This window comes from Panthera pardus, unplaced genomic scaffold (genome assembly GCF_024362965.1).
Source record: "Panthera pardus isolate Hobbes unplaced genomic scaffold, ASM2436296v1 HiC_scaffold_15, whole genome shotgun sequence".
Taxonomy (NCBI): domain Eukaryota; kingdom Metazoa; phylum Chordata; class Mammalia; order Carnivora; family Felidae; genus Panthera; species Panthera pardus.
In genome coordinates, this window is record NW_026526710.1 from 43,889,166 (window position 1) to 43,911,604 (window position 22,439).

Sequence of the window (22,439 nt, forward strand, 5' to 3'; positions counted from 1 at the left end):
CACAGAGAGAATGCCCTTTGATGCAACTTCCACAGGACGTTGAAACTAACATGAACTGAACTTTCTGGGGACCTGCTTTGGCCTGTACTGCCTTCATGAGATCTATCAGATAGCTCCTGAAAGTCTATTTGTATTTGAGTTACTTTCCATTTTAACTGGGAATTCCTTGTGGCTTTTTTTTTTTTACAGAATACACATTTTTCATTAATTTATTTCTTTTGAGAGGGAGAAACAGCATGAACAGGGGAGGGGCAGAGACAGAGAGAGAAAGAGAGAGAGAGTCCCAAACAGGCTTAGTGCTGTCAGCGCAGAGCCCAAAGTGGGGCTCAATCTCACGAAACCAAGAACCACACTTAACTGACTGAGCCACCCAGGTGCCCCAAGAATATTTCAGATGAAAGCCTGAAGTAATTTTTGGCTAACAAAATTAGCAAATTCTTCATTTCCTCACCTGAGCGAAAGGAACACATATATGTGGTGCAAGAATCAACCCAGGTAAGTTACTCCTTTCCAGTCATGAAAGGAGGCACTGTGATGCCCCTAAAGACTATTTTGTCCCACCACTTAAGGAAACCATGTTTCAAGTGTTTCGAGTGTTGACTGTGTGCAAATAAGCCCTGCCCTGGGTGCTATAATAGCCATGCAAATTAAACATGTGTAGAGAATCTCGGGTAACACTTTTCACATTTGCACTTTGCCTATGTGGTTAGACATGGTGATTTCTCCTCCATTAGCTACTTACCATTTCAGATTTGTTCAGTTTGCATAAAGACACTTTTAAATGCAGTGTTATCCAGTGGAATTTAAGGTATTTTCGAAATCATGTGGCACAGCTGTGCTGTTCCTTCTCTATCATAAATTCGACTGGCTGGAAAATGAAGTTGGTTTAAAAATAGCCTCTTCAGGACTTCTTATAACGAACAGCCTGTATGTAAGTCTTCCACTTCGTGGGTGGACAAATGTATCTAAGATACTTTATTCTGCTCAATAATAAATACTGTTGTGAAACCATAAACCCAGAGAAAATTGGTTATTTTTTTAAAAATAGAATTCATTAACATAGTTCAGAGAGCCAGTTCTTCAGGAAAGCTATTTTTAAAAGCAAACACACCAGAGATGGATTGCCTGGGAGGCCGAAGCAGAAAATTGGTACCTTGGAACTGGAGAATGGATAAACATGAGACTTCATTTATACCAACCTGGGCCACGTGGGGATAGAATATGGGGGAAAGAATAGTTCCCTTATCTTTTCAGCAAAGCGCCAGGGCCTATATTGGGCTGGATGTGGGTGACAGGTCTAGATTCAAGTCTCAGCTCTTGTTACCTGTTTGCTACCCAAGTGACCTTGGCCAGATCACACATGCAGGGCAGCGGGCTCCAGCAGTGCACCGTCAGTGTGTAACAACTGGCTCTCCGGGAACAAACAAGCAAGCAAATCAACCAACTCTGGTTTGTAACGTTTGCCACTTTCTGTGGTGTAAATATTTCCACCATGACCCACTTACACTATGTGCATGACCTCACTGAATGCTGAAGTGGGAAGAAAAGTGGACAACCATTCTTTCCAAATTACCTCCCAGATAGCACCAGCTGACTCCAGCAAGCTGCTGCCTGGATTCCATTTCTGGCTCCACCAGTTAATATGGGGGGCTTAAGGCAACTTATTTGACTTCCCTACATCTCAGTTTCCTAATTTTTAACGTGCTAACCACAAACAAGCCTTAGGAGTTCATTTTGAGGGTAAAATAGAAGGCACTGAGCCCAGAGCCTGAAATAGCAGGTCCTCAGTAAACATCGATTCCCTGGCTTGCTGATTTCATGATTATGTCTCTGTCCGTCTCTGTGTCCCCATTCTTCCCCTTCACAGATAAACTCTCCGAGAGAACAAGTCCGCATTTGTTTTCATTTGTTTATAACTCCCTCATTCAACCCATTGCTATCCAGATCTCATTTACAGAGCTCCTGAAAAATCACTTCTCTGTGATGACCAGCAGACTGTTTCTCCAACTTCAATGGACATTTTTCAGTGCTTATTTTATTTGATGTCTCTGTGGCATTTGTCATGCTTAACCAGTCCTTCCTTCTGAAGCAGGATGTACTATTATTCATCTCATTTCTTAGGCTGGAAACCTAGAAGTCCTCCTCCTTTACCTCCTGTATCCAATTGAACAGGCCAGTTCTATTTTGTAAATATATCTTCATTCTGTTTCCCTAGCTCCCTCTCTAATGCCACTGTCTTAGTAAAGACCCTCAAACATTCATCTTTTCATTCTTAAATAATTAAAATGGCATACCACCTGATTTCCCTGCCCCTAGCGAATTCCCCTTCCAATCCATACTTCCTCTGGAAGGATTTCTATAAAATGCAAACAGATCATGTAATTCCTTGCACGTCATTGGCGTGCAACACCTACTGCGTAAGTCCCAACTGCATGGAATTGCATAATGGCCCCTGTTGATTTTGGCTCATGCCAACCTCTTTGGCCACATGTCCTGCCTCTTGTCTGCTTATGACTGTGCTCCAGTCTTATTAAACCATTGACTGGACTCTCAAGAGGCCATGCCTTTTCTTGTCTTTGTCTCTCTGGACAGACACCCCTTTCCCCTTTTATACCTGGTAAGCTCCAGTCACCCCTCCTCCCGGAAGCCTTCTTTGACACCCTCGTGACACACAGTAATTCTCTAACAGGCACTCTTCACTGTAGTATAATCATCTGTCCTTACTTTGCTTCCCCAGCTTAAAGTGAATGAATGGAGGACATAAACACTGTATCTTATTCAACATCATATCTACAATATCAAGCACAAAATGTGGACCACAAAAACGTTTAGCAAACTCAATGTATCAACTAAGAAATGAGCCTTTGTGGCACCAAATGAGATGTCTTGTCAAGGCAAGAGCTTTTTTTTTTTTTAATTGAGATATAAGTGAAGTGCAACATTGTATTAGTTTCAGGTATACAATATAATGATTTGATATTTATATACATTGTAAAACAATCACCATAATAAATCTACTTAATATCTGTCACTACACATAGTTACAATATCTTTTTATTTCTTATGATGAGAACTTTTATGATCTACTTGGTCAGGAACTTTCAAATATACAATACAGGATTATTGAGTGTGAAGGGATTTTGTAACTGTGAACAAGTTAGGAAGATACACATTTTCAGGCTTGATCCTAACTGAAATAATGATTCTCATTATTCTTAAATTACGGGCTTTTAAATAATAATAATTTATTTAAATGTATTTGTCCTAACAGGATTTGCCTATTAACTTCAAATGTTTAATATTGGTCACCAATAATTAAAACAATAACAAATTAGGTCTTCTCATGCTTACTTTTGAGGGTTTTTTGACAGGGTATAAGAACTAAGGCAAAACCACTGCAAAAATAGTAATAGTATAGAGAAAAAAATGCTAAATGTGAATCCACTTGAAAATCTGCATTTAATAAGTGAGTAACATATAATAAAGTGAACATGTTATTATCATACAGATGGAAAAATTTATTAAGTTACCTATTTAACTACTTTTTAAAATTTTATTTAAATCTAAGCTAGTTAACATATAGTGTAATAATGATTTTAGGAGTAGAATTTAGTGATTCATCACTTTCATCTAACACCCAGTGCTTATCCCAACAAGTGCCCTCCTTAATGCCCATCACCCATTTAGCCCATCCCCCCACCTACCTCCCCTCCAGCAACCCTGTTTGTTCTCTGTATTTAAGAGTCTCTTTTCGTTTGCCTCCCTCTCTGTTTTCATCTTATTTTTCTTTCCCTTATCCTATGTTCACCTGTTTTGTTTCTTAAATTCCACAGATGAGTGAAATCATATGATATTTACCTTTCTCTGAGTGATTTATTTCACTTAGCCTAATACATTCTAGTTCCATCCATGGTGTTGCAAATGGCAAGATTTCATTCTTTTTGATTGCCAAGTAATATTCCATTGTATATATATACCACATCTTCATTATCTGTTTGTCAGCTGATGGACATTTGGGCTCTTTCCATAATATGGCTATTGTTGATAATTCTGCTATAAATATTGGGGTGCATGTGACCCTTTGAATCAACATTTTTGTATCTTTTGGACAAATACCTGGTAGTGCAATTGCTGAGTCATAGGGTAGCTCTATTTTTAGTTTTTTAAATGTTTATTTATTTGAGAGAGAGAGAGAGAGAGAGAGAGAGAGAGAGAGAGAATGTGAGTGGGGGCGGGCAGAGAGGGAGACACAGAATCCAAAGTAGGCTCCAGGTTCTGAGCTGTCTGCACAAAGCCCAATGTGGGGCATGAATCCACAAACCATGAGATCATGACCTGAGTCAAAGTCGGATGCTTAACTGATTGAGTCACCCAGGCACCCCTCTATTTTTAATTTTTTGAGGAAAGAAATTAAGTGGCTGCACCAGTTTGCATTCCCACCAGCAAGGCAAATGTGTTCCCCTTTCTCCACATCCTCATCAATATCTGTTGTTTCCTGAGTTGTTAATTTTAGCCATTTGACCAGTGTGAGGTGGCATCTCATTGTAATTTTGATTTGTATTTCCCTGATGATGAGTGATACTGAGCATCTTTTCATTTGTCTTTTAGCCATCTGGATGTCTTCTTTGGAAAACTGTTTCTTCATGTCTTTTGCCCATTTCTTCACTGGATTATTTGTTTTTTGGGTGTTGAGTTTGATAAGTTCTTTATACATGTTGGATACTAACCATTTATCTGATATGTCATTTGCAAATATCTTCCCCCATCTGTCAGTTGCTTTTTAGTTTTGTTGATTGTTCCTTTTGCTGTGCAGAAGGTTTTTGTCTTGATGAAGTCCCAATAGTCCATTTTTGCTTTTGTTTCCCTTGCCTCTGAAGACATATCAAGTAAGAAGTTGCTGCAGCCGAAAACAAAGAGGTTGTTGCTTGTTTTCTCCTCTAGGATTTTGATGGTTTCCTGTCTTATATTTTGGTCTTTCATCCATTTTGAGTTTATTTTTGTGTATGGTGTAAGAAAGTGGTTCATTTTTCTGCCTATCGCTGTCCAGTTTTCCCAGCACCACTTGCTGAAGAGACTGTCTTTTGTCCAATGGATACTCCTTCTTGTTTGGTCGGAGATTAGTTGGCCATATGTTTGTGGGTCCATTTCTGGGTTCTCTATTCTGTTCCATTGATCTATGTGTCTGTTTTTGTACAAGTACCATGCTGTCTTGATGATTACAACTTTGTAATATAGCTTGAAGTCCAGAATTGTGAGGTCTCCAGCTTTGGTTTTCTTTTTCAGGATTGTTTTGGCTATTCAGGGTCTTTTGCAGTTCCATACAAATTTTAGAATTGTTTTCTTTAGCTCTGTGAAGAATGCTGGTGTTATTTTGATAGGGATTACACTGAATGTATAGATGGCTTTGGGCGGTATCAACATTTTAACAATATTTGTTCTTCCAATCCATGAGCATGGAATGTTTTTCCATTTCTTCGTGTCTTCTTCAATTTCTTTCATAAGTTTTCTATAGTTTTCAGAGTATAGATCTTTTGCCTCCTAGTTAAGTTTATTCCTAGATATTTTATGGTTTCTGTGCAATTGTAAATGGATCAATTCCTTGATTTCTCTTTCTGCTGCTTCACTATTGTTATATAAAAATGTAACTGATTTCTGTATGTTGATCTTATATCCTGAGAATTTGCTGAATTCATTTATCTGTTACAGCAGTTTTTTGGTGGAATCTTTTGGGTTTTCCACATAGAGTATCATGTTGTCTATAAAGAGTGAAAATTTGACTTCTTCCTTGCTGATTTGGATGCCTTTCATTTCTTTTTGTTTTCTGATTTCCAAGGCTAGGACATCCAACATTATGTTGAACAATAGTGGTGAAAGGGGACATCCCTGTCATATTTATTTAACTATTTTTTTAAAATCTTGAATGAGTGCATGTTAAATGTGTGTTGAAAGTCTTAAAAATTGAGGTGCTATTGATGTTTTAGGACATTTCAAAGAAGGGAAAAGCACAGTCACAAAGTAAGCAACAAGGGACTGAGCTTGCAAAGCAGATGTTCTACCATTTGCTGAATTTTCGTTAATAGATTTCACCTTTTGAGTTGAGAAAAAAATAAGCTTGTTCTTCCTTACTGGTAACTTTTTGCAAATAATGAAAATGAACAAACCTCTCCAACTTTAGGGATGATCTAATGTCATAAATAAAAAGTATGCAACTTCATTTAAAAATACTCATCATCTCTACCTACAAATCCATTCTCTGGCCCACCAGGACTATTCTTTACTTAACAGTTAACTAGAGTTGAAAGTGTTCTCTTACTTGGAAAAATCTGGATCAATATATATTTAACAGATGGTTTCTCTATAGTCTACTTTAGTAAGCCTTCTAATTAATATATTTCTTCTACACCATGCTTATGAAGCACCTTTCTCTGTGAGGATTCTTCTTTGTATTTTTTGTTGTGTTGTTTTTTAATATCAAGAATTCCTTGATCCAAAAAGGGGTCTTTCCTTTCATAAGTTAAAATTCTTCAAATTAAATTGAGTTTTTATATAAAATCTGTGGAATACAGCTGATCATTTTTTTCTATTTTTCTGGTAAAGAAATCGGGTCATTAAAAAATCATGGGCAAATAGATAATTGATGATATCAGGAACCTGTCTCCTGATATTTTCCTTACTTATCATTATATTACCATATATTTTTAATATTCTTTACCAACCCAAATAGCTAAATTCAAGAAGAACATCATATTTGAATGTACGGCCAGGGTTGCAATAAGGGTGAAACAATTTTCTCCCCAAAAGAAGCTAAATTGACTACAGGAGAGTATCACTCTATAGTCTTAGCCCCACTGGCTATATGTTTTCCTGAGCGACTCAGTTCAAACTAATTAAGCTTAAGCTTTGGAACATAATTCATTCGGTTATATAATGAAATGTGAACCATTATGTGTGTGTGTGTGTGTGTGTGTGTGTGTGTGTGTTGATCCAGATACACATAGTCATTTCAATAAAGTAATAATGGTGAGTAGAATCATAGATGCAAGATTGAAAAGCACCTTAGCAATGATCCAACCAAATCCTTTATGAAGCTCTTATTTATTACCATTCCTTACTGGTGGTGGCCCAACCTCTGTACAGTTTTACTAACGTAATCTCATTCTTCCCAGTCCTGGTGAAGTTTCCTTGTTATGAAATTATTTTTTATCCTGAGTAAAAACTTACCTCTGTAACTTTCATCTTAGTCCATGATTCCTTAAAGAATTAACCAACCTTAACCAATCAAAAAGTAAGGGTCCTGGAAGTCCCTTGTTTTAATGGGTAACATTTTTGTCTACAACACTTTTTCTATATTCTTTGGTTTCCATCACGACTAGCACAACACAATGGAGTAGACTGAAAGGGTCCAGGAACTAATGCTGATCTCCCACAGCCAGGAGATGGACCTGCTACAAACAAGAGGATGTGGAAGCATTGTCTAATTCAGCAGGCAGGATGCAGAATCTGAGCAGAATGAATAACAAGTGACACAAAGAAGTCCTTGCAGGATGTCAGCAGCAGGAATGCCCATGACATTCTTGGTATCTAAAGACACATATAGTCAAACTAGTATCACAAACTGAAGATGGTGATATTTATGACTACATTGGCGAAGGTTAGGTCTCAATTTTGAAAACTCAGACCATCTTTGCAAATATAGATTTTGTGAGGACTGGATTTGTGTTCTTTGAAATGATGAGAAGTCTAGAAAATTTCCCCAATAATTTGAACTCTGTCCATTAACGACTTTGTTTTTGAAAGAGAGAGAGACAGGGAGAGAGAGAAAGAGAAAGAGAGAAAGAGAGAGAGAGAGAGAGAGAAGCAGAAGGAGAGGGAGAGAGGGAATCTTAACCAGGCTCCATGCCCAAAGCAAGCCTGACACAGGGCTGGATCTCACCACTGTGAGATCATGACCTGAGCCTATATCAAGAGTCAGATGCTTAACTGACTGAGCCACCCAGGCACCCCTATTTAGTATCTTTGACTTCACTTTCTCATAAGTTTCTTTCACTTTCTCCTAAAAATCAGACACACTGACAAGCTGTGCATCAGTTGAGGCAGATTAATTCTGTTAATAAAAGGAGTTTCCTCATAACCCTGGTGACTAGTGTTCCCTGCGAAGACCTTGTTGCCTTAAAAAGATTTTCCAATTGTTGAAAAATATTTTATTAAGCTAGAAATTCAACATGGTATTGAAGTGACTGGTGCTTTGATTTGTAAGAAAAGGTCAGGATGATGAGACACTGGAAAGAATAAGGAGTCAAGGAACCAGAGTTCTTGTCCTGCTTTTGTCTCTAGCTCTTCGTGTCACCTTTGGTCACACAGAATATTAGAATCCACGAATACAAAGGGAACTTAAAGAGACATCTGGTTTACCACTGTGGCCAATTTAGCTTTCTCTCAAACAATAAAGTTTCTTTAAGCCAGTATCTATAGAATCATAACAACAGCATTTTAGAAACAGTATAAATAATCTTCCCCCAAGGAGCAATTATGGAGGTAATCACATCTGTGAGGAGAAAAGACATTTTCTTGCCTTCACATTTTTTTTTTTTTTTTTTTTTGGTATTAATGATCAGGCTTTAAAAGATCCACAAAGAGAATGCAAACAATAACATTTAAGAGGGTAGTCATACAAGGAGTCCATTGCTCAGTTGTCTAGGATGAATGCTAAGATTGAGAAGGAGAAAAGGGACAGGGGCTGAGGTTGTTTATACATTTTTGATTAATTCAGATTTTTATCTTCTATTGACTACACTGTTTGCACACACACATTACAAACAAACAAATACATTTTTTCTTGTTACCAGACAAAAAAAATGCAACTAAAAGAAAATGGTGGTTGGGAAATATGTGTCTTTACATTGGCAGCCCTCACATATCATATGATTATGGGTTGGTAGACACTTGGGAAGGGTGGTGGGCACAGGTAAATAGGCCAAATTAGAATTCCCTAGGATTACCGGCAATTTTAGGGCACCGGAAGCTGGAAGATTGCACTTTTGCAAAGATTTACTTCATAAATTAAATTTTATCATATTTCATGACTTTAAGCCAAAAACCAAGTAATACAAATCTGGAATTTAAAAATTTATCAGTGTGCAAATAGGGGCCCCTACTATGCACAATGGCACTGTGTCAAAACATCACTCACTTCTAGATACACTAGAATTTAGGAATGGAATAATTCTTAAAATCCCTCCAAAATTTAAGAATTCTTTTTGGTTAAGTAGTCAACACTATCCTGAAAAAATTGACTCCATAAATGGTTTTAAGACAAATAATTAAGATTCACAGATATTTGGGCAAATAAAATGGTTGTCAACTGTTACAATTCCAATTTTTAAAGTTGGTGGTTAAAGATTCACCTTTTAATAGGGAATGATGAAAAAAATCACATTCTATCTCATTTTCTTTTGAATACAGTGAGAGAATGGGAAGGACATGATTGATGTGAAAGTGAAAAACCTAAATGTATTAATTTATTTTAATTAATTTAATGTCAATCAATTGTAGGACCACAAACCATTACTTTTTTAGTGTGGGTTTTAGAATATTCAATTGCAAATAGATTTTTTTTTTTAAAAAAAGCTGAAAGTAAAAACAGGAAATAATTGCAGCTAATTAGTCCAAATCTTACCTGAGGTTGCTTTTTGTTCTCTTTTCTTCTCCACTCTCCCTGAAATGAGAAGTGGCAGGTCAGTACAGAGTGGGTCCATGAGAACTAGGTGTAACTAAGAGGAAACCCCGTTTATGGCAATTTCCAAACATAATCACTCCTCAGCTGTGTCCAAGATGCTTCTAGAGATGACGGGCATGGGCATAGTTGAAGGGGATGAAAAATGCTCTCAATCCAATTTATGAAAACCAACAATAAATGAGGATGCATGAAATAAAACATGCTGTTGGGTTTTAAAAATCTTGTTAGTAAGAGTCATTTACTCAACAATAAACTTACAAGGATCAAATCCCCATAGCACAAACTGTGGGGATAAACACCCGAGTTAAATAAGATCAAGGCCTCTTACAACCTATTTGGGGAGATAAAGGACAGACAATGCAATGTGAGATGAGATGTGCCCCAAAAGGTACAAACTGTTTAAAGATATGAGAGGATGAAGTGATTAGTTTAGGAAATAAAGGGGTGCCCTCGAAGTTAAGGAGAAAGTGATATTTGATTTGGACCTCAAAAGATACATGTGATCTGGGAAATTTGAAATAGGGAAAGTACTGGTGATCATTAAAAGAGATAGTATGGGTTATACAAGACAAGGCTATTTGAGCAAGTGCCATGTTTAAAGCTTGCTTTAGGAACTATGGTTTTGCATAGATGGCTATCTTAGAGCTTAGGCAAGAGATGATGGACTGAGCATGGCAGCAGGAAGAGGGAGGTAGGAGGGCAGGACTTAGAAGGCCCAGGGAGTTACAAAATGTGAAGTGCAAGGGAGAAGTAAAAGTCGAGATGAATGGCTATCTAGGTGACTTTGGGCATGGTGATGCAATGTGGGGGAATGGTAAAATGGGATGGGGGCATGGGGATGACTGGTTCAGTTTTAGACTTACTGAGTTTGAAGTCTTACAGAGACATGGGGCCTGGGAGAGAGATGAAAATCTAAGTTACGGATGCAGAAAAGGTCCATTTTGAGAAGACAGCTGGACCTGAGGTGGGGAATGGGAACAGAAAGGCAGGCGGCACAGAGGGCGAGGCTGAGGATAGTGACCAAGAGAACAAAACTGCTACTTCTATTTTGAGATGTAGGGCCATGAGAAGAAGCAGCAGAGATCCACGGAGATCAACAGAGCACAGAACCGTGTGCCACAGATAAATTTAGGAAGTATGGAGGGCACCCACAGCATCGGAATCTTCTGGGTTCATTGTGAGAGAGCAGGTTTAGCAGAGCAGGGGCGGGGAACACAAGACACTCTGAGAGCCTGAGGAGTAGGGGGTGGTGAGGAAGATGAGGCTGAGGAAATGGCTTCTTGCTCATGAAATCTGGCAGCCCACAAATGAATGAGATTAGGGCAACAGCCTGAGCAGAAGAAAACCCGGGCTAGGGGATGCTTCGTCATGGTTACAGGCTTAGATAAGGAACTCTGCTCAGGGCACTGCTGTGTGGCAACAACACCACCGTGGAGGTGAGAGCCTTGGTTTTGTGATGGGCAAGCGAGGGCACCCTCTGGCCATCGCTTTCTTGTCACCTTTCAAGATTTCACAGATGGAGCTAGTTACTGAGAGGGTGTGCAATACACGCAAACGGCATGTAAACTTTATCTAAGTTTTTCTACCAGCCTTTCCTGTCTTTTAAAATCCTAAAATATAAGGTGGAGAATGTATAACCTTTTTCTCATGCAGCCGCCAAAAGCACAGAATTCATCTAACTGGCATTTTGATTAATGGCACATTCTATTCATTTAGGTGATTTCCAGAGGTCTTGTTTGATACGATTTATTTCAATGATTCAAACAGATAAATGACATGAGTAGTCCACTTAAAGGCTTCATTCATTACCAAGTGTGATGGAGGTACCTCCTCATTTAAGTTTTTTTTTTTTATCAGGCAAGCAACTGTTTACTATTTGATTACCAACTGTTCTATAGTAGAGGCCTCAAACATTTTTACAAATTTAAAAAATGTTATTTGAGTCCTGAATTATAAAATGTTTTGAGACAAACATCTCTTTGGAAAGTCTTTAATTTGCAGAAGAATGAGTCATAAATTCCGAAAGTTGACAATGAGAGTATTAGGGATAAATAATATGGTGTGATACTCAGTCTCAAGATACTCCCAAAGACCATTGTCTTTCTGGTCCTCCTGGTAACTGTGTCCTTGTGTGGTGCCCTCCCACACTGATTTAGACTGACTTGTGTAATCAAGAGGATTTTGCAGAAATGATGGAATGTGACTTCCAAGGTTGGGCCTTAAAACCGTTGTGGTTTCCATCTTGCTCTCTCGGATCACTCTCTCTGAGGGGAGCCAGTTAATAGGTTACGGGGACATTCAAGTAACCCTATGGAGAGGCTCATGTGACAAGGAACTGAGGCTTCCTGCCAGCTATCAGCACCAACTTCCCAGGCTCATGAGCAGTCTGTCCACCAGCCTCATTCAAACCTTTAGATGGCCACAGCTCTTGCTGACTCCTTGACTGCCGTTGCATGGGAGGCCCTGCCCCAGAACCATCCAGTTAGCCATGCCAGAGAAAATGTATGACACGCTAGATGTTTATTGTTGGTTTCAGCTGCTATGTTTTCGGTAAACTGTTATACAGTAATTTTATTATGGAAGTCTAGGTTAGTTTATCACTTCCCACACCAACAGTGATATAACTGGTGGCAAATAAGTCAGTCTCCCTGACTTTCTTTCTGTAGAATGAGGATCAGAACCTGTTTCTCTGGAATGTGGTGAGGAGTAAATAATTCCATATGCAGAGCCAGCAAGAAATGGAAACTCACACAAGATATTGGGGTTCAATGTTTCAGAAGGGAGGCTGGAAGGCCTTGCTGTAATGGTTTTTCCCTGAGACCTTAAATAGTCCTCTACCCCTGTGTCGTATGCAAGGGCTCTGTAAACCGAAGAGTGCTATATAAATGTTATTTCTTGGTTTTATTATGCTATTAGTTCTGTTACAGGAATCAATTTAGATTTCTCTTCTTAATTACATATACACTAGACAGCAAACTAGAAAAATAAAAGACTAGTTAAGACACCATGATGTTGATTAAGAGATACAGAGAATATTGCTTAACTGGAGATGACTCTCTAGGTTTCTTGTTTAGTTCCTTTATCTTGCCCCAAATGAGGGTTATCTTGCCCCTCATTCTTTCAGTGTGCCCTTATACAAAGAGATGGTTCTGAGGGTGCCTGAGTGGCTGAATTGGTTAAGTATCTGATTCTTGGTTTTGGCTCAGGTCATGATCTCATGGTTTGTGGGTTCAGGCTCTGCACTGGGCTCTGTGTTGACAGCTTGGAGCCTGCTTGGGATTCCCTCTCTCTCTTTCCCGCTCTCTCTTTCTCTTCCCCTTTCTTGCTCATGTGCTCTTTCTCTCTAAATAAGTAAGTAAATAAATAAATAAATAAACATTAAAAAAAAGAAAGAAAGAGATGATTCTGACACCCATATCTCTACTCCAAATCTACCTAGATTTTAGGCCTACTGGAAATCTCTATCTGTGTTTAATACGGCACTATAACACATATCCTGAACTTGAATCATTGTGTTTCCCTGCAGAACTGCTCGTGTTTGGAGCTGTCCTCCAGTCTGCTCAGGCCCCCAAACATGAAGCCTCAGAGTCACCAGCTTCTCCCTTTCACTCAATGTCCACACCTAACACGATCCTCACCTCACTCCATTCTCCCTGTATAGGCCCTTGGATCTACACTCTCCTTTCTCACTGCCACTGCCCTCGTTCACAAACGTGACACAAACTTTCTTCCTGGGGTTATTTTCTACACACCCGTAACTGATTTCATTGATTTTCTGGATGGCTTTTCCGTCCTTGAGTTGGATCACTACTAAAGATTAAAATCCACATGCCCTAATGTGAAATTGATGACCCCGGAAGATTTGGCCACAACCTACCTTCTCTACCACCCCTCAAGCACCATACAGAACACTGGTCAGTTATGCCAAGAATCCCACCTCCCATCCCAACTCCCTGTACCAGCTGTCCCTGCTTCCTGGAATGTCCTGACATGTCAGTCCTGCCTATCAGAACTCTGTTCATCCTTTAGAGCTGAGTCAGATGGCAGTCCTTCTGAGAAGTCTTCTGCTTTGCACCACCCCAACTCTCCACTCCCTGCAGAATTAATCGCCCTCTGCTATGCTCGTTCATCCTTTATTTATACCTCTGCCACAGTACTAACTCCAACGTTTGGCTCATAATTAGTTGTGTGTCCCCCAACTGGCTTCTGTTAGGGCAAGGGGTGTGTACTTTACCCCTCTCTGTCTCCTCCTGCCTAGCAGAGCTGGGGACACAAATGCTTGGGATTGAGTCAGCACACACAGAGAGTTATGAAATGCCCCAGCCCTCCTTAAAATGCTAGAGAACATGAAGCAAATTTTAGTACTGCCAACACCGAGTGCAAGTACAACCCAGAACAGGGCTTTTACCAGATATATACACTACAACTGACACCCTAGAAAACTATTATATTAGAAACGTGGGTAACAAAATAACAGACAGGCTTTCAGAATAATGAACATGCATTTTTCCTTAGCTGTGCTTTATTTTATCACAGATTCTAGTTGAAAAACAAAACATTAAAGTCTGGTTTGCACCCTACTTCTCTTTAAACCTGGATGCGGCACTCCTCCTGTGAGAATAAAAATGGACAGTAATCTCCTAAAAATGGAATTTGTTGGGGAAAACTTTTCTTCTGAGAAAATGTGTTTAATTGAACATTAACATTCCACCTGTCATGACTACTTATTTATATAAATGGAGCATTGATATTTTTAAAAGCTCTCTTAGACTTGAAGTTGTTGATTTTGTTCCATGGAGGAACATTAAATATGTATCAATTTACAGCACATTTCTGTACCTCAGTACAGAAGCAGTACCCTAGTCACAGTGATGGTTTCTGATCTTTTAAAACCATGGGCACATAAATGACAATCCAGTGATGTCTCACCAATAATGAGGAGGGGTGTTTGTATGACAAATCGTATTTTAGGTCACTTCTAATGGAAAGGAAATTGTGTGTGTGTGTGTGTGTACATGTATATGTGTATATGTATATGTATGTGTGTGTGGCACATATATGTATGTATATGTATGTACATGCACATACATACACATGTACATATACATGCACTACATTCATGTATATGTGATACATATGTATGTAGTTTTATACTCAGATATAGTCTTGTCTCTGAAATATACTCTTTCTTCTACCTGCTTCCATCTTTGTATAATAAAGTCTGTCATGGAATCTTATCAAGCTTCCCTCACTGCACTACCAATTTCTCAGTAGCCAATTCTGAGTTCACGTTCCCTCGCAGGCATTTTATCTGCCCTGCGCTGAGAGGTAAGATTAATCACATCCTGTTGCTAGGATACCTGAGAATGTTCATTTATGTCCGATGTTGCTTTGGCAAAATGCACTATGAAGAAGGCATAGAATCATGACAAGGAAAATTACTGTGCACATGCTACTTATTAAAAAAAAAAGTGGGGTGAGGGCGAAGCAAAGAAATACACCTACCAGATAATATAATGCTAACTCCCATGAATTTTTTAATATCATTTTTGTTTCACGTGGATTTTAATGGAAAACCACGGGCCATATTTTTGGATAATGAGACTCTGTAGTACTTCTATACTTTTGAGTTAACAGGAAAAGTAGAAGGCGGTAAGGTTTTAATTTTGTTTATGGGGTGTAAGAGAGGAAGGGGCTTTAAGATTTACTCACTTCAAACGCCCCAATTATAGACAGGGTAATGAGGTTACAGTGCTAGTTGGTTTGTGGAACCAACCCAAAAGCCAGGCCACCACCACTGCCCCACTGTCATGTTTAGCTATTTTAACGCGAGACTTAGGAGAAAAGTGTTCTTCGGAATGTGCTTTTGGGTAATAAGAAAAAAATGCCTTGATCAATATCTTAAAAAAACTATTGCTGATTTGGGTATTAATATGCCAAAGATTCCTGCTTACTGATTGTAATGAGAGAGAATATGAATATATAAAGTCCACCCAAATGCAAAATTCTCTTATATTTCTTCTAATGGAGAACAACATGATCCAGTGAAAGAAACATGGTCTTTGGAGTTAAATGCACTGACTTCTCACCTTGACCATGGGTACCTATGAGCTCTGTGACTCTGGGATGAAACGTAGAGTAACTTCTCATTATAGGCTTCTTTTTGTTCTTCATCCTCCTCCCCCTCCTCCTTTCTCTCTCATATATGTGTATGTGTGTGTATACAAGACATCTCTCTCTGTCTCTCTCTCTCTCCATCTCTGATATTCTGACTGAAAGCAGAAACAATTTGAGTTTTACTTCCATTATCATTTCCAAGGGATACTAACCTAGTACCATTACTACAATCACGCTAATAATAGCAGCTAATGTTTATTAAGCAATGTTTACATGCTTGTCATTGTTAACTTATCCGTATATGGATTAACTCGATTTATTTTCAACGTAGTATAAAGGCTTTGCAAATATACCCATTTCAGGTAAGGAAACTGCGTACAAATTTGGTTAAATAATTTTGCCAAATCATTACCTGCTAAGTGGCAAATAAATAATGAGAAGACAAAAAAAATAGTTGGGTCAAAGGGTAGGGAGAAACAAAAATTAGGATATCCATAAGCTACATAATAATCAGTCCCTAGGTTTTGAGGGTTGCCTGCATTAATTATTTTGTTAAAAACATTTCAGATTCTTTTTACTAGCTATTGCCCATTTGTCAAATGATTTGTTTGAATGACTCAATAGCTTACTTTAACTGCTAAGCACCTAATCACAATATTTCAATAGCAGCATGCCAAAAAGGCCTTCGGACTTTGTGTGTATTTTTTTAGTACTTTAGCATTTATTTAGTACTTTTGATGAGTTGGGCACTGTAAACCTTTGCAATAGCTCCATGGAATAGATCATGATGTCCATTTGCCAGTGTAGAAAGTAGGCTCGGAAATTTTTGTGTGATAGTCACAAGGCTCCAGCCAGGGAACAGTTGGAACATGAGCACAGAAACTGTTACCTCTTCCGAGCTCACTGGCTCGGTGATTAGGGCAGTCCTGTAGATGGCGAAGAGCTCAGGTCTGCAGCTCCAGCCACTTAATCAGTGTGGGATGTTGGGCGCATCATTTAATCTCTGGAAATCACACTGCATTCGTCTGGAAATGAGGGTAAGAGTAGTTCCCACTTCACGGGGTCATTGTGAGGGTTACACAAAATGATACGTTTAATAATAATCCTAAATATTTTGAGTAGATCTTATGCAATCGAGTGTATAATGCCGTCACCTCAGTGCTCAGGACACCGCCACACACAGTATTGCTAGGTGCTTCTCTTTATGAACATTTCATGTCAGCTGGTCCCTGGTAACATAGGATAATGCTTAATATTCTCAAGGCCAATGGCTACATTGACACAAATATTATAAAGGTCGGGCTTTGAGAGATTCTTGATATCTTTACCGTCACCTCTCTCTTGCCTTCCCTTAGAATTTCTAAGAAAGAAGCGGCTTTCCATTTTAGAAAATCCCTTTCCTTTGGCCTTCATGCCCTCTTTCCGAACGCAGCTGGGTTCGATGACACACGGTTGACATGCAAACCTCTTTGCAGTTATGAGCTAGGCTCATATGATCTTAGAATCCGGGGTTTGTGGTTTGAATCCCTACCCTCATTTTGTAGTGAGCAGCAGCCATGGAGCTCTCCAAATAGAAAGGGAGAGCTTTTCTAGAAATCCTAAGTCCCCATTGCCACAACTTTCTCCTCGCAACCAACGGTAGGACCTTGAATAAGTAACCTGACTTTTCCAAGATCCAGTGTTCCTTTGAGTTAGATAGGTAGGTAACTACAACTCCAAAAGAAATCATACAAACAGGGCTTTGAGAGGATTGTAAGCCCTGCGCCCAGAGCAGGAACAGAGAAGCCTAACCGGGCCAGTTCAAAGACCAACTGGTCTAAAGTGGTCTGCATAAGCCTGCAGAAACTGCCTAGTTTCTGTTTGGTCAATAGCATGAAAAGGCTGTGGGGCTTATTTTGTCATTTACGCCTGGATTAATGCTGATGCTGCAATGGCACCAGTCTTAGCAGACAACGGTGACGAGCCTCTGTATGGTTGTGGTTCCTCACACCCTCCTGCAGGTTTAGATAAACTCCACTTGCTCTACTGTCCATTTCTATTTGGTCAGTTCAAATGCTGCTGGGATGCCCAGGCAGAGAGGGCCATTATGAGCACACTGCATGCTGTGAGCTCCAGACAGTGTGTACTGAGCTACAGAGGCTGGCCCTTCAGATATCGCTCCAGATAGAGCTAAGCCTCCAAGGTTGACCATCTGCCTTGGCAGGGCTGACACTCCATCTGCACTCCCCAGCCCTGGGGTCTGCCATCCGTCACAGCGAGTAGAAAACCTAAGGAGAACTGAATGCTCCAAGATCTTCCTGGGCTGACCGCTCTGCAAAGAGACGGCAAAACCAGTGTGAGAAACAGCAGTTTTATGTTGTCTTGGACAGTGTCAAGCACAGAATTTCTTCCCACTTAGATCCACTGGACAAGTGCATAATTAATGTGACAAGCAGCCGTTCCTTTCGGATTCCCCACGTTGGCCCGGGTGAATTCAGTCTTAGAGCAAACCTTTTGATATTCAGAACCTCATTCTGAGGCAGTCATTTTTGGCAGAGAAGTTTTTTGGAAGACCTTTAGATGTTGAAGTCAGATTGGGGGAAGAAAAAATACCCAGTGATTGCCAGGTCTTAAATCTCTCTGCAAAATGGGAATGCTAGTTTTACTAACGTATGCTTCAGCTCCTGACTAAAGCAGGGATGTGTATGTTTATACTTTGCATTGTACGGTAATATGTTTCTAGTAAGTTAGGTGTGAATAAGTATTTTTACATGACATAATATTCTAAATGTCTGCTGAATGTTCATCATGCAAAAGAAAGAGGAATGAATCATTTTGTAAAATAAAGAATCTTTTCATAAGACGTTTATTCAATCCTGTGCTAGAATAAACATGACCGTATGTTAAGAGGTGGAGTTGAATTCCCTTCCTGTTGAATCTGTCCAGGCCTTAGTAACTTGTATAACAAACTTCATATGCTGGAAACACCAGTTTTTAGGCTTGGACGTTTAGAATCAAGAGGCTTCCATTTCCTGGGTCTTTGATTACTTGCTCTGGGAGAAGCCGGCCATAATGTAATAAGTCAGACTACCTTGAGACCACCATGCTGTGAGGAAGCTCAAGTTAGCCACACACGGAGGCCACATGGAAGGAGAGCTGCCTGTACTGTACAAGACCAGCAGCTAGCTCTTCCTGCCATCGCAACCCAGGTGCCAGATGTGAATGAGGAAACCGTCTGGAAGTGGCTCCTTCAGCTCAGCCACCTTAGCAGATGCCATGCGGATTGGGGACCAACTGCCTGGCTGAACCCTTTCCAAATTCCTAACCCACAAAGCTGCAAGCACAATAAATGTCTGTTTTATATCATTAAGTTTTGGCATACATCCATACGTAGCAATAGATAGTAAAAACAACTCCTTTTTCTGTTTTCTGAGAACATTTACTGATATACCTATCAATATATACCAGTATACATTGCTGGGTTTTTTTTTTTTTTCTCCAGGAGTTCACAGCTGTGCTAGATTCTTTCTTTCCTAAGCTGGTTTCCTCAACTATACTATAAATGTGTTCTGTTACCCAGCATTTTAGCATGTCAACTTATTCCATTTCAAAAAACAGAATAAAATCTGTTCTAATCAGGAGTGTGGTTAAAGTACAGTCTATGCAGATTAATACATATCTTGGATTTCTAAGAGTATTACAATATCACCCTATGTCCAGGTTACCAGTCAAAAGGAGAGTAGAGACTTGCCAGTTAACTCGCATCTTAGAACCTGTGAACCATCAACAGGGGTACCCATGTGAAACAACAACATGTAAATCTCCATCCAGGCATCAAAAACTTCATCACTTACAGTTAGGATTATATAGAAACCCTCTGAACTGAAACACTGAAAAGATTCAACAGCAATTTCTGCTAAATAATTAAATATTACCTTATTTTCCCCAGGTGGATTTACTTTTAAAGGATGAATTAGTAGAATCTATATCGAATTAAAAGCATTAATATTATTTAGGGTTAATTTTCTGTATGAAGGCAAGAAGGGGAAACATTTCATTATGGAAGGTAATGATAGGAGTCCAATCAGAATCTATGCTTGCGAAGTCAAGAGTTTTTTCACTTTAAACAGCAATTTATTTGGCTAACAGACACCCGATCATGCCCAGCTTTTCATCTGGAGGAAATGACCACATTTCATTGCTCTCTCTCCCATGCTCTTAATAATCACCTCATTAGCTCGTGGAGAAAGCTGGTGGAGGCCAGAGGTGAGCTGGATTTTATTCTTTGAGACGTCAGCATGGGTTTCATTTCCACTGGCCCCAAGTTTTTCCTTTTATTTTAATCTTTAAAAAAAACCTCATCATACTCATTTTTTCCTTCACATTGACCCACATCAAAGGTTTGGGCCTTAGACATGCGGGGAAGCTCTTATTTCACGGACTGAAGGAAGAAAATAAGGAAAGTGTGCTTAGATCAGTGGGTATTGATTTACTGCTCTCAGGCATTGCAGTGTTCTTTGTAATCTTGTAAAACTATCCTCTGTAAACCGGGTTGACTACCTGAGTTTACTAGAAAAGTTGTTGATTATCTAGTACATTTTATGTGCAGGAGAAGAGGCCCACTGACATTCAGATACTTAGAGGAGAAAGAAGAAAGAGAGCAAATGTTGAGGGCCTATTACCTGACAGGAGGAAAAGTAGGCATTTTACATCTGTAGTGTGACTGTAAAGAGTCAACAAGAAATTCACAGTCAAGGGCAGTGCCACAGAGGAGCCGGTAGCCTGGCTCAGTGGGTGAGGCCTTCCGTGGGGAATGGACGTGGGCCTTTATCTAATAACAGAGAGTGGGAGACCCTCAGGAGGGAAGAGAAATCAAGATCGGAACACCTAACTCAATAAGCTATTTTCTGGCAAAATCTTTTATTCTGAGACGCTGATCTCAGAAAAAGCAAACCAGGCCCTGACACAGTGCCGCGGGGAGCTCCTTCTGATACGGCTCATCCAGGAAGACAGGGAGCGGAGCACCCCAGGGAGTGGGTGGAGGTGAGCACAGAAGGGGAGTGGGGACACTGAGAAGGCTCTCCCAACTCTCTTCAGCCACTGGAAGCCTCTGAGTGTGGCATTCCGGAGGCGGGGGAGTAACTTTCTAGCTCTATTGGCTGTGGCAGACACAGCTGAGCGCCTACCCTGCGGTCATTTGCCCTCTCATTCCATGCTGGTACCCTCCCCTCCCCTCGCAAGACACCAATGAAACATGACTGATGTACACGCATCATTGTGGCCCCGTTCCCCTTGCTTTGGGTAGTTGTTTGACAGTTCTGGCCAATGACATGAATTCTGTTGAAGAATTTCATCAAAAGGTTTTCCTTGCCGATAAAAAGAGACAGATGGGAGAAAATGTTTCCTTTTCTTTCGGTGGATGTCCCATCTGGGTAAGATGCCTGGAACGTGAAGAAAAAACCAACATACTGCAAGGATGACATAAGGGAACACACCCCAGGATGATGTCACTGAGGCTCTTAGCTACTGCACCATGGACCCTCCTCACCTCAGGATTTCTTGTTATGAGTTATTTAACACTGACCCTGCTTTTTAAAGTTACAGGTTTTAGTTACTTGCAGCTGAAAGCATCCTATCTTCCACACAGGCCAACCTCAAAATAATATTATTCTATGCTAAATAAACTGGGAATGCTGAATAATTATTTAGCTAAGTATGCTATGCTAAATAAACTAGAAATTAAACCTGACGGAAAGAGCATTGCCTTCAAGGTGTCCCCAGGAATTGTGAAGGTGAGACTATTCCCCAGCCAGGGGCTGCATTTAGAAGGTCCACTCTCGCCCTCTTCCAGACACATCACCTCCACCTGGGTGAGGCGGGCCAAGGTGTTTGCTCTTGGAGTCGATGTCTTACCTGGACCATGCACTGAGTGCTTGGGATACCAGAATTCTCTGGCCAATCACCCCTGAGGTCATGCCGGCTCTGTATGGGGCTTCTTCCTAGATCTCTAGAGAGGGGTATACCGGACCAGACTGCACCACTGGAGCGAGGCCTTACAGGGTATTCTAAGAACGCCTGGGGCTTGGATGTGTATACAGTCTGGTCCCAGTGCGTGTGCATGAAGCTCCTCACAATGCAGGAAGGGATGTGATGCAGGCAGAAAGAAAAGGTGGCCCATACTGGTTCTCTTGCCTCAGGCCCAGCAAATATAGCAGCAGATCTGTCACGACACACACACCAAAGGTAGTTGCTATAAGAATGTCTAGAAATGATGGGCACGCATACGTTGCTTCACCGAATTCTCACAGTAGTCCAAGGAAAGGAAGGAGGAGGTATTTTACCCGCAGTTGATAAATGAGGAAACAACAGAGGCTCAGAGAGGTGACCTCATCCAAGATTACCCAGGAAGTGTTCGATCCTGGATTTGAACCCAGAACTTTCAAATATCTCATTGTTTACCACATATACTCCCTCAGATTTTATGTGATGGCGGTTTAATTTCCACATGAAATTGAGACACAGATTAATTTAAGTTATCCTTTTTACTTGTGCAGTTTCCAGTTTCCTATCTTAAAACACCTAGCAATGCTTACCTAAAGGGGTAAGA

General features: G+C 40.0%; 1 protein-coding gene across 5 annotated transcripts in view; it reads right to left on the reverse strand.

The window, feature by feature from the left end:
• CHST9 (carbohydrate sulfotransferase 9) overlaps positions 1-22,439 on the reverse strand; it is a 243,544-nt gene that overhangs the window by 123,765 nt on the left and 97,340 nt on the right. For 3 of the 5 annotated variants that reach the window (XM_019465489.2, XM_019465487.2, XM_053902522.1), the window contains one exon: positions 9,677-9,715. The exons of the other annotated variants lie outside the window; for them this stretch is intronic. In XM_019465489.2, coding sequence (XP_019321034.2) covers positions 9,677-9,715 — 39 coding nt within the window. The remainder of the gene's footprint in view (positions 1-9,676; positions 9,716-22,439) is intronic. 5 annotated transcript variants of the gene reach the window in all.